The sequence below is a fragment of the Balaenoptera acutorostrata genome, chromosome 10 (assembly GCF_949987535.1).
Source record: "Balaenoptera acutorostrata chromosome 10, mBalAcu1.1, whole genome shotgun sequence".
NCBI classification, from domain to species: Eukaryota; Metazoa; Chordata; class Mammalia; order Artiodactyla; family Balaenopteridae; genus Balaenoptera; species Balaenoptera acutorostrata.
The window spans coordinates 68,524,431-68,536,767 of record NC_080073.1 but is presented as its reverse complement, the minus strand read 5'-3'; the positions used below and the strand labels follow the sequence as shown (position 1 = coordinate 68,536,767).

General features: G+C 38.7%; 1 protein-coding gene across 3 annotated transcripts in view; it reads left to right on the top strand.

The window, feature by feature from the left end:
• Positions 1-12,337, top strand: part of SRPK1 (SRSF protein kinase 1) — a 92,793-nt gene that overhangs the window by 69,104 nt on the left and 11,352 nt on the right. For all 3 annotated transcript variants that reach the window (XM_057555001.1, XM_057555000.1, XM_057554999.1), the window contains 5 exons: positions 757-782; positions 1,210-1,423; positions 1,810-2,229; positions 2,958-3,058; positions 10,409-10,516. In XM_057555001.1, coding sequence (XP_057410984.1) covers positions 757-782; positions 1,210-1,423; positions 1,810-2,229; positions 2,958-3,058; positions 10,409-10,516 — 869 coding nt within the window. The remainder of the gene's footprint in view (positions 1-756; positions 783-1,209; positions 1,424-1,809; positions 2,230-2,957; positions 3,059-10,408; positions 10,517-12,337) is intronic.

The window sequence follows — 12,337 nt, the reverse complement described above, 5'->3', positions numbered from 1 at the left end:
AGTAGTTTAATTATATTTGAGGAACTCTCTTGATCCTCAGGTTGAAATATCAATTATCCAGAGACTTCCTTTGAAAAAAAAGACCTACAAAGGGAGCAAGGGGCAGTTGTTCAATGGGCATAGAATTTCATTTTTGCACAATGAAAAAGTTCTAGAAATGTTACACAACTATGTGAAATTAACACTACTGAACTGTATGCTTAAGGATGGTTAAGAGGGAAATTTTATATTACAAGTTTCTTACCACAATTAAAAAAAAATTTTTTTTTTTTTAAGGAAGACTGAAGATCCTACCTCCCACCTAAGCTAAACTAATATCCATAACATGCTATGTAATAAATTACTGTAGCTTTTGATGCCACTCTCCTTTTAAAACTGACAAGTGTCACAGGGAAGAATTAGTCCTGGGTGGGGATGAGAGGGTTGTTGCCTGTCCTTTTCTGTTTTAAGCAGTACATGGGAATGAGTTTTTAGCAACATTAATGATGTAAATCAGAAAGGAAGACTTGGTTCTTTGCATATATTGATGCTACCTGGAGAAGAATTTATTTAAATTTATTTTAAGTTTGTTAACTTTTGTATGCATTGTTTGTTCTTTTAAAAAAAATAATGTTGCTTCTACCAAAATTGCTTAAAAACAGTAGTTCTCTCTACAATATAAACTGTACAAGAAAGACTTTTCATTCTGGTAGGGTGTCTTGGTTTATATTTCCTGCTGAATGCCAGGATTCTTACTTGGTTTTCTTTTCTTTTCAGTCAGTACTGCACCCCAGCCTAAACCAGTAAGTATAAGGTGTTTCTATATTTAATTCTGATCTATGGGCAATGGGCAGGGATTCTTCTGTTATGGATCACAGTTTATTTATAGTTTGGAAACCAGAGAAAAAAAATATTCCTGCGCTTCTGTAATTTTCTCCAATAAATTCCTGTGCATCTTCAGCAAGTTTGTACTGGTGACATTTCCATAAATTTGAGCATGAGAGTGGACCAGCCCCACAGACTGTTCAGAGGACCAAGATTTGTTGTTAATTTTGTTTTAATTTGGTTTCTTAAGAGTATCTGCATTTTTTAAATTAATGAAAAGCTAAAGTGCTATGTTAGGACAAGAGTGGAATTTAATTAAGAAGTAATTAAAATGAACAGTTATCTCCAACTGGGGATAATGGATTAGCCACCTGAAGGCTTTATCTGTTTGTAATCTCCGCCCAGGCTGACAAAATGTCAAAGAATAAGAAGAAGAAATTGAAGAAGAAGCAGAAGCGCCAGGCAGAATTACTAGAGAAGCGAATGCAGGAAATTGAGGAAATGGAAAAAGAGTCGGGCCCTGGGCAAAAAAGACCAAACAAGCAAGAAGAATCAGAGAGTCCTGTTGAAAGACCCTTGAAAGAGAACCCACCTAATAAAATGACCCAAGAAAAACTTGGTATAAATAGAGCATCACAAAAATTACTTTATAGCAAACTTTAACATTAATTTATCATTGTTTTATAATATAGTGGTTTCATGCATATACAACATCTCTGGGGGTGTCGTTATACAGTAAGAATACAGAATTTGTCATAAATGTTAGGTAGGTAATATTCAAATGTAATTTCTAACTTTTCTCAGGAAATGCAACGTAGACCTCATTTAGCTATTGGGTAAGAATAAAAAGATCTTTGTCCTTTCATAAATAGATTTTAGATGTGCAGTCATGTTTTTATGTCACCCTGTATAAGTTCTAGAAAACGTTTTAATCTTGTGGAGAGATTTTTTTTGTTCTTTCATGCGTATGCATACACGTACATCCTTTTTGTCTTTGTTCCTTAGAAGAGTCAAGTACCATTCACCAGGATCAAACATTTACAGAACATGGTGTAGAGGGTGGTGCAGCAGAAATAAATTGCAATGGAGTAATTGAAGTCGTTAATTATACTGAGAACAATAATAAAGAAACATTGAGGCTTAAAGAGGATCTACATAATGCTAATGACTGTGATGTCCAAAATTTGAAGCAGGAACCTAGTTTTCTAAGTTCCCAAAATGGAGACAGCAGCACATCTCAAGAAACAGACTCCTGTACACCTGTAACCTCTGAGGTGTCAGATACCATGATGTGCCAGTCTTCATCAAATGTAGACCGGTCATTCAGTGAACAGGACATCAGCCAACTTCAAGAAAGCATTCGAGCAGAGATACCCTGTGAAGATGAGCAAGAGCAAGAACATAATGGACCACTAGACAACAAAGGTACTTCCCCAGTACTCCTTCCCTGCATAACATATTCATGAATTTCTGATAAGTCAGACAGACAAAGACAAATAATGTATGTTATCACTTATCTGTGGAACCTAAAAAATAAAACAGATGAATTCAGCAAAACAGAAACAGACTCACAGGTATAGAGAACGATAGGTGGTTACCAGTGTGGAGAGGGAGGAGGGGATTGAGAGGAACAAGCTACCATATATAATAAAATAGATAGGCTACAGGGATATATTGTACAGCACAGGGAAATATAGCATTACTTTGTGGTGACTTTAAATGGAATATAATCTATAAAAATGCTGAGTTGCTATGTTTTATACCTGAAACTAGTATGTTGTAAATCAGCTATACAATTTTTTAAAATTCACCACATAGAAAAAAATTTTTCATGAATTTCTAAACTAAAAGTACCATTGTTGTTATAAATATAGCTTTACAGCAGGTGTCCAAGTTACCTTCAATGTGTAAATGTGTAGCTCAATTTGATTTTTATTGGTTAAACAGTGAGTATACAGCATTTTACTTGTTGCTGTGAAGGCAGAGGTTTTAATTCTGGGAAGTCAAGGTGTTGCTTTACTTGGTTTATTGTAGAAAATTTATTGTAGGTTGCCAGTTGGGGGCCTGGGTGAATTACTTCATAGAGTTTTATTAACCTTTGGATATTTCTGTGTTCATTGAACAGTCTTATTGATGATACCTGTTGTCTATAGGAAAATCCACTGCTGGAAATTTTCTTGTTAATCCCCTTGAGCCAAAAAATGCAGAAAAGCTCCAAGTGAAGATTGCTGATCTTGGAAATGCCTGTTGGGTGGTAAGTTAAACTTGTCTCAGTCTTTTGAAGTGACTGGGGATAAATGAGAACTTGGACTTAGTTGTGCTAAAAGAAGAAAACATCTGCAGTTCTATACCCAAATTGCCAGTTAACATTTTAGTGAACTTTTTTTTTACTTTTTCTTTTAACCATTTACACGAGTAGAGAGAATGGTATGATCCTGCCCCTATTCCAGGTACCTGTCAAGCAGATTCAGTAATGTCAACTCCTGGCCGGTTTTGTTTTATCTATATCCTCATTGACTTTCATACTCTCAATGCCCACGTTCATACTTTCCCCCCATTTTTAAAATCAGCATCTGACTTATTAATTGTAACCTTTTAATTCATTTAATATATTTCGAACACTTTTGTCAACCAGAAATTTACATCAAATTCAGTTGGTTATGTGGTATTTGCCAGTATACTATAACCTTTACATACTCTTGACAGTTCTTTGTGATGAACATCTTTGCTCATGAGTCTTTTGAAGTTGACCTGAGGACATGTCCTAGACATGAAATTACTAAGTCAGAAGTTGGGTACTTTTTTTTTTTTTTTTAATTTTTATTTTATTTATTTATGGCCATGTTGGGTCTTCGTTTCTGTGCGAGGGCTTTCTCTAGTTGTGGCAAGTGGGGGCCACTCTTCATCGCGGCGCGCGGGCCTCTCACTATCGCGGCCTCTCTTGTTACAGAGCACAGGCTCCAGACGCGCAGGCTCAGCAATCGTGGCTCACGGGCCTAGTCGCTCCGCGGCATGTGGGATCTTCCCAGACCAGGGCTCGAACCCGTGTCCCCTGCATTGGCAGGCAGATTCTCAACCACTGCGCCACCAGGGAAGCCCTGGGTACTTTTTTTAAAGGAGGTTTTTGACATATAGTGTCATATTAATACTGTTGTTTACCAGTATTAAGAATGCTTTTTGTGTTATTTTTAATGAATATCTTTAAAAAATCTACAATAGAATGATTTGCACATAAATGATACTATTCAAAGAGCTATATGCTTTGTAAACAGGGATGTTGGAGACTATTGAGGCAAAATCCACTTTAATAGGTCTTAGGTTTACTTTTGTACTTCAAATTCCCTATTCCACATGACATCCTATATCTAGTGGTTCATAACCTAGAAGGATCTCACTTTCAATATCGATTCTAGAATATTGTGATAACTTTGTGGAAAAAATGAAGTCAGCGCTTAGCACTGACTGATAGAAATGTAGAAAAGCTTTTCAAGGAATTAGAATTATTTCACCATGCCACCAGACAGTCCAGGCCACCATATATTTTCACCTGGATGACTACATTAGCCTCCTCACTTCTCTCTTCTGTTGTCCTTCCCTCTTACTGACTGTTCTCAACATAACTATCAGAGTGATCCTTTTAAATGCAAGTCACGTCAGATATTCTTAAAACCTTGTGGTGGCTTCCTTCAGAATGAGTGCCAGAGTCCCTACCATGGCCCACACACCACCAAGCAAAAAACACTTATTATTTCTTCTGCCTGGAATTCTCTTCCCAAGATAATATGTATAATTCACTCCTTCATTTTCTTCAAGTTCCTATTGAGATGTCATCTTAACCAGGGAGATCTTCCGCTGAACACCTAACATACAGTAATTAGCAAACCACCACTCTTTACACCCATTTTCTTTTTCTTCCTCTCCTCCCTCAATTTTTTTTTCTCCACAGCACTTAACCCAATCTGATACTAGATATTTGTTTGTTTAATATCCCTCTCGCTATAATGTATGTCCCATCACAGCAGAGATATTCTTCATTCACTGCTGTATCTATGGGACTTAGAACAGTGCCTGATACATAGGAGGTACTCATTAAATATTTAAGTAAAACAATTATAGAGGAAAATATTGACTCTGTAACAAATATCACATGGTATAAACTTCAAATGTTTGTCAGTTTTCTGCTCACATCATGTTTCAAGCTCCTTTGCCTTTGTGTTTGGAACACCTTGCTTCATGCCTGCGTTATGCATTTGGCATACTCTGCTTTATTTGGGTGCAGTCTTTCCTGTCATTTTTACTACAACAGAATCAATCTCTCTCTTCAACTATTATATACATTTTTTAATGTGTCTCTATGCTAAAATGACTTTACATTCTTCTCATCCATTTATTCATTCAGCAAATATATGGGCACATATTCTGACCTGGGCACTAAGACAGTGGTGAACTGGACATGGGTGCCTTGTCCTGCTGGATCCTGGTCTAATCTCACATCTTGTTGGTCTCTTAAGCACAGCAGCGTGTGCTATCTGGTAATGGAATTTTACATGATTTTCAAAGAGCTTGATTTTTAAAAATATTATACTTTTGCTCATCAGTTAATGCACATGCATATATAGTTTAGGGACACTTAAATAGATTTTGATTCAAAAATCTGTCCCCCCTCCCTTTGCCAATTTGTCACTCCCCACGTGAGGGTATTTACCTTCGCATTGCTAATAAATAACTTGGGTATATTGCTTCCAATTCTTTTTTTCAGTTTTAGGTATTTCTGCCTCCTGGAAAGTAGGACTTATCTACCACTACACCCATCCCCTATCTTGTCAGTTTAATATGACTTTTGGCTAAATGATTCCATGTTTACATTATTAGGACTCTAATGCTGTCTTCAGCTGAACTAAGCATATATTGTGGTATGATTCCTTTTCCTTTTCTGCCTAACACTGTGTTTCATTTGCTTAGTTGTCTTTGTATTACTTATCACTTAATTCCACCCCACACTTTGATCCAGTGCTATGATTACACTTTAATACACATGGATACCTTGGGTATTGTTTCAACTTTTTCTTCCTAAAGAGCTCTATCCTGGAACCTGTGCTCTGCTAATCTGTGTTCATCTCTTGGGTTGCCCTGTAGGCTTGCTGCATCACTGCCATTTGGGATTTCCTTTCATAATCGTCCTGGAGATTATTTTTATATCCTGTTTCCTGTCTCTCTGATCTTCTTTCTTGGTTTACTCCATCACGGTTTTTGTTTGGTTTTGTTTGTTTGTTTTAACATCTTTATTGGAGTATAATTGCTTTACAATGGTGTATTAGTTTCTGCTTTATATCAAAGTGAATCAGCTATACATATATCCCCACATCTCCTCCCTCTTGCATCTCCCTCCCACCCTCCCTATTTTGTTTGTTTGTTTGAGGTATATACAACTTTTAGTAGCTTCCTCAGAAAGGGTGTGTGTGATTGAGGGAGTGGGCATCCTTGTATGTCTAATAATGTTTTTATTCTGGTTTTACACTCAGTTGGCTGCATGTAAAATTCTAGGTTGAAAATCGTTTTCCCTCAGAATGTTTGTCATTGCTCCATTGTTTTCTAGTTTCCCGTCTTATTGCTGCTAAAAGACCAAAGTCATTCTGATTCTTGGACCTTTGTATGAAGCCTTTTCCCCTGTGAAAGTCTGCAGGATCATTTCACAGCGATGTGCCTCATGAGGTCTGTTTTGATCGATTAGCTAAGGGACCCAGTGTGCACTTTCAGTATTGAAACTCTGGTTCTTTGTTTTTGATTCTTTCTTGATTTTTTTTCTTTTTTTTAAATTCTCTAGCTCTGAAATCTCATTATTCAAATGTTAGATTTATGCAGGTTCTCTCATTTTCTTACCTTTCTCTCCTATTTTCTAGTATTTTTCTTTTTGCTTATTTTCTGGGAGGTTTCTCAGCTTGTTCTTTTAAGCCTTATTTTTTCTTATTTCTCCTATTATATCCTTACTTTCCAAGAGTTCTTTGGTTCCCTGATTATCTCTGAGAGGATATTGATTATTTTTTCATTTTTGACATTTTCTTCTTTTTTTTTTTAAATATTCATTTTATCAACCTGTAATTCACAGGTGTCTGATTTTTTTTTTGTCTGCTTTGGGTCTTCGTTGCTGCATGCGGGCTTTCTCTAGTTGCGGTGAGCAGGGTCTGCTCTTTGTTGCGGTGTGGTGGCTTCTCTTGTTGCAGAGCACAGGCTCTAGGCACGTGGGCTTCAGTAGTTGCGGCACGTGGGCTCAGTAGTTGTGGCTCGTGGGCTCTAGAGCACAGGCTCAGTAGTTGTGGCGCACAGGCTTAGTTGCTCCACGGCATGTGGGATCTTCCTGGACCAGGGATCGAACCCATGTCGCCTGCATTGGCAAGTGGATTCTTAACCACTGTGCCACCAGGGAAGTCCTCTTCTTTACATAGTGTCTCTTGCCTTCTTTGTTCAGGATCATTAAACAAAAAACTGACCATATGAATGGAGTGCCAGAAAGCCGTTTGGAAGCTTTGTGCCTGGGTGGGTCTTGTTGACTGTCATTCACTATAAAATGATGTGTCTGAGCTATTTCATTTCATCCTCAGGTGTCAGGGTCTTGGATTGGTCATACTTCCCACAGAAAACTTACAGTCTTCCTCAGATCTCTTACCCGGGGAGTGAATGCCTGGCTGCTAGTGTTTTGGAAACTGAGTTAAGCAAGAAAACTGGGGTTCAGTATGCAGTTACATATAGTCACTTAATTTCCCTGTTTTCAGAATAGTACTCTCCCCTCAACCATGCCGAGCACCCTCCAGAAACTGTTTTACCCACTCCAGAGGAAACCTCTAAGTGTCTGTCAGGCCAGGGGAAGGCTGTTATACTGCATCATGCCCTGTGTTCTGGAGCTGTTTCTTTAAAAGATACTCTAAAGCAGTATTCCTTTGTTGAATCCCACCCTCCCTGCTGCTTCCAGAGATACCTGATACCACCGAATCCTGAGCCTTGGGAGGACTCCTGTGGAATGCCTCACACTGCTTCTCTGCTTTCACCAGTGGCTTATTCAGCTTTCTTGGATCCATTAAGACACTTGCCAGTGATCTCTCTGCTTTCCAGCTTCTAAATAGTATTGCTCTGACTTCTTTGCCTTCTCTGTCTTTGTCAGTTTATGCTTAAAAAATTAACATTGGATTCGCTACAAAAGTGGAGTTTCAGGAGTGAGTGGATGTGTATGTTTCCAATCCACCTTCTTTACTTTTGCTGATTCTTGACCTCATTTATCATTTACAGTGTATTTGTAAAGCAGTAGTGAGGCACGATGAGTAAAGACAACTCCCTTGAACAGCATGTTCGTTTTTCTAACTGTATCACCTGTAGTACATTTCCATTTCAAACTCAGTATCTGAACCCATTGTTTTCCTGTAAAACCACTTCCCTCTCTAAGTCTCTCCATCCGTGTTTTTGTCGACAGCCTCTACCACAAAGTTCTTTTTGACTCTTCCTCCTGTCTCCCACTTGAATTGAATTTTTAAATTGTGCTCATTCTTTCTGTGAATGTCCTTGGTTTTAACTCTTCCTTCTCCTATTTCCACAGCCATTGTTCAGATGTTCATTACTAAGCCTAAATCTGGCCACAAACCAGAGGATTACTGGAATGGTGTTCTCAGAGGTCCTATCAGTCTTCTCACAGGACACTGTCCTGTTGACTAACGTGCAGTGGTGTTCTCTTGTCTGCCAGATGAAATCGAAACTCTTCAACCTAGCAGTCAGCTATGTTTGGCTTTAGCAAATGTCTTTCTGTGCCTTTATTTATGATGTTCCCTCCACCTGAAGTACTTTTTGCTCTTTTGCACATTTAGTCCAGTACTACCCTGTGGAGCTCTGGTCAATGCTGGTTTTTCTACCTGAAGCTTTCTCTGCCTAATTTCTCCTGTTCACAAATGCTGTTCCTTGTTTTTTTTTTCTTTTTAATTTTAATAGGATTAGAAAATCATCTTTCACACTACATGTTGTAGTATTATCTGAATTTTGTTTCCTGTGTATGACTCATTTGAAGCTTCTTTTTTCTGTATTATTTTTTATTATGGAAAATTTCAAACCTATACAAAAGTAGAGAGTAGAATGAACTCCCCTGCCGTTACACTAGTGTCACCCAGCAATTATCAACTCATTGCCTGTTTTTCACCTATATCCCCACCCTGCCACCCACTCCAGGTCATTTTGAAGTATATCCCAGGCATCTTATTTTCATTTGTAAATATGGCTTTCTAAAAAATGATTCTTTTTTTTTTTTTTTAATAAATGTATTTATTTATTTTTGGCTGCGTTGGGTCTTCGCTGCTGCGCGTGGGCTTCCTCTAGTTGTGGCAAGTGGGGGCTACTCTTCGCAGCAGTGTGCGGGCTTCTCACTGCGGTGGCTTCTCTTGTTGTGGGGCACGGGCTCTAGGCGCACGGGCTTCAGTAGTTGTGGCATGCGGGCTCAGTAGTTGTGGCTTGTGGGCTGTAGAGCGCAGGCTCAGTACTTGTGGCACACGGGCTTAGTTGATCCGCGGCATGTGGGATCTTCCAGGACCAGGGCTTGAACCCGTGTCCCCTGCATTGGCAGGCGAATTCTTTTTTTTTTTTTTTTTTTAATCAGTCATCAGTTTTATACACATCACTTTATACATGTCAATCCCAATCGCCCAATTCAACACACCACCATCCCCACCCCACCGCAGTTTTCCCCCCTTGGTGTCCATATGTTTGTTCTCTACATCTGTGTCTCAACTTCTGCCCTGCAGCCCGGTTCATCTGTACCATTAAAAAATGATTCTTTTAAGGTAACCATGACACCATTGTTACACCTAAAAAGGTTGACAGTTCACTAATATCAAATATTCAGTCAGTTTTGCCAGTTATCTCATAAACATTCTTCTAATTTTGTTTGTTTAGAACAAGATCCAAATAAAATCCATGAATGCCAGACTGGGTGCTGTGTCTCTTAAGTTGCTTTTATATAGAGGTTTTCCCTTTCTTTCCCATACATGTGTTAAAGAAACGTTTTGCTGATTGCATCCCCTTGATGCTTAACATGGTCTCTGTTTCCCCAAGATTCGTGTTTGATATTTTTGGAGGAGTGAGGGAGGCAAAAGAGAATGAGGGCAAGAAGTCTTTATAGGTGGTGTTTATAAGGTTCTTAAAACTTGAAACTTACATCTTTTATTTTCCTATAATGAGCACACAGCAAGAAGAGTTTGAACTGAACCTAAATTGGTATCATTTATTTGTTGAAATGCAAGTTATTAATTTTAGACAAATGAACAACTTAATTTTTGTTTGGAGTAATAGTTTTCCATTTCTTAAAAAAGTGATTGTTATTTCCTAACCTGTGTATCTATATTAAGTTCAGACTCATGTTTAGGGAAATAATTTGGAGTAGACAGCATATAAAGAAAAGTGCTGTTTGGAGCTAATAACATCTAAATGATACTTAAGAAATTAGCCACATGGGAACTTAGGTTTGGGGAAAGCTCCCTGAACTTATTTTAATCTCCATTATTAAGCAGTCATGACTTGTTACTTTTTAGAATAAAGGAATTTTTAAATACTGTTTCTTTCTTCATTTACTCAGCACAAACATTTCACAGAAGATATTCAAACAAGGCAGTATCGCTCCTTGGAAGTTCTGATAGGATCTGGCTATAATACCCCTGCTGACATTTGGAGCACAGCCTGCATGGTAATGTTTTTCCCATTGACTTAAACTTGTTATGTGGTAATTTGCTAATTTCAGTAGACCAGCTGATTAACAGAAAAGGATTTTTTTTCTGACTCATCACTGGCACTCTGAATCCCCTGTCTGGAGAGGTCTGAATTTAAAAGCTTAGTTACAAACATCTGACATTCCGTTCATTTCCTGCCAAATTCCTGTTAGGTGAAGGAACCAAATGTTTCCTACTACAGATTGGGGTTGCGGGGTGGCTAAAAACAACTGCTCAGACAGGGTGTTGCTTTTGATGATGAGAGGTTACCCTTACCCTTGCCCTCTCAGCTCTGATCTATTTTCAGATTAGGGAAAACCCTGGAAACTGCTTCATTCTGTACAGTTTAGCAGTCACTCACCATCTTTGCACCTCACAGGATATGAAGCTCAGTCATCCATGGATTCATAAGTTGCTGCTTTGTCCTTGTCAGGCAACTACTCAAGTAGTCAGACTTAGTTGATATTAAATGACTTCCCACAGATAGCCTCATGTTGGAACATATTGTTTCCTGAAGTGGAGTGTACTCTTCAATTTGTAATTGTGGATTTACTTTTTTCTCTTCCACTTATTATAAGTACTGGCAGGAACCATGTCTATAATGTATAGCTAAGTGTCTGGTGCAGGGCCTGGGACATTTTGAGTGGGTGCAATGCACTGCTAATGCCAGCTTCCCAGAGTTATCACAGACTTCACAGATTAAAGGCATAGTTTTCCACAAGACTACCCTCACTTCAGACACCAGCTGCAAGCTCTGGGGTCCACAGGCCACCTTCACCTCCTGACCATCTGGCTACAAATTGGGAGTTTCCATTGTCCTTTCAGATTCAGTAGTTTGCTAGAATGACTCACAGAACTAAGGGAAGTGCTAAAATATTACAGTTTTGATATAAAGGTTACAAATTAGGACCAGCCAAATGAAGACATGCATACCGTGAGGTCTGAGAGGGTACCAAAGGTGAAGCTTCTGTGTCCTTAGGACACGTCAGTTTCCTGGCACGTCAGTGTGTATCACCAGCCAGGGAAGTTCACCCAAGCTTTAGATGCCCAAAGTTTTTACTGAGATTTCGTTACTTGGGCATGATTTATTGAATCATTGGTCATGTGGTTGAACTCAGTCTCCAGCCCCCTTCCCTTCCCGAGAGGTTGGGGGGTCAGTTTTGACAACACTCAGCCCAAAGCCTCAACCCTCTAATTGTACAGTTGGTCTTGTCCAACTTGGTGGCATATCCAGCCCCCCTCTTGAAACTGTGTCTAGGGGCCCACTGTGAGTCACCTCATCAGTATAAACTTAAGTGTGGTCCGAAGGGGCCCACCATGAATAACAAAAGGCACATTTATCACTTGGAAAGCCCAAGAGTTGAGAGGCTTCCTCCCGGGAAACAGAACAAGATCAAACAAATTCTTCAGTATACAATAGTATTTAATAAATATTTGTGGACCATCAAATGAGTGAACTAAATCAGAAACATATTAAACTGTCATTTCAAGTAACATTTAGTATTTACAGTCAACTTTGGGGAAAACTTAAAAGAGAAAGGACAGACTGGAAGCCCCAACCTGTTTTGGGTCATAGATTTCTTTGACGCTCACATTCCTGAAAACCTTTGTCTTCCAAAGATAATAAAGTTAAAACCATGTTGTTAATATGGCATGACCTTTTAAATTATTTTGTTATGGCATGTCTGTGGTCTTTTAAGGGGGAGGGCTGTCTAAATTGAAGATGATTTGGTATTGTGTGCACAAGATGAAAGAACATTGGAAGAAAATCTTCTTTCTTGCCATACTTTAAAGCTTTG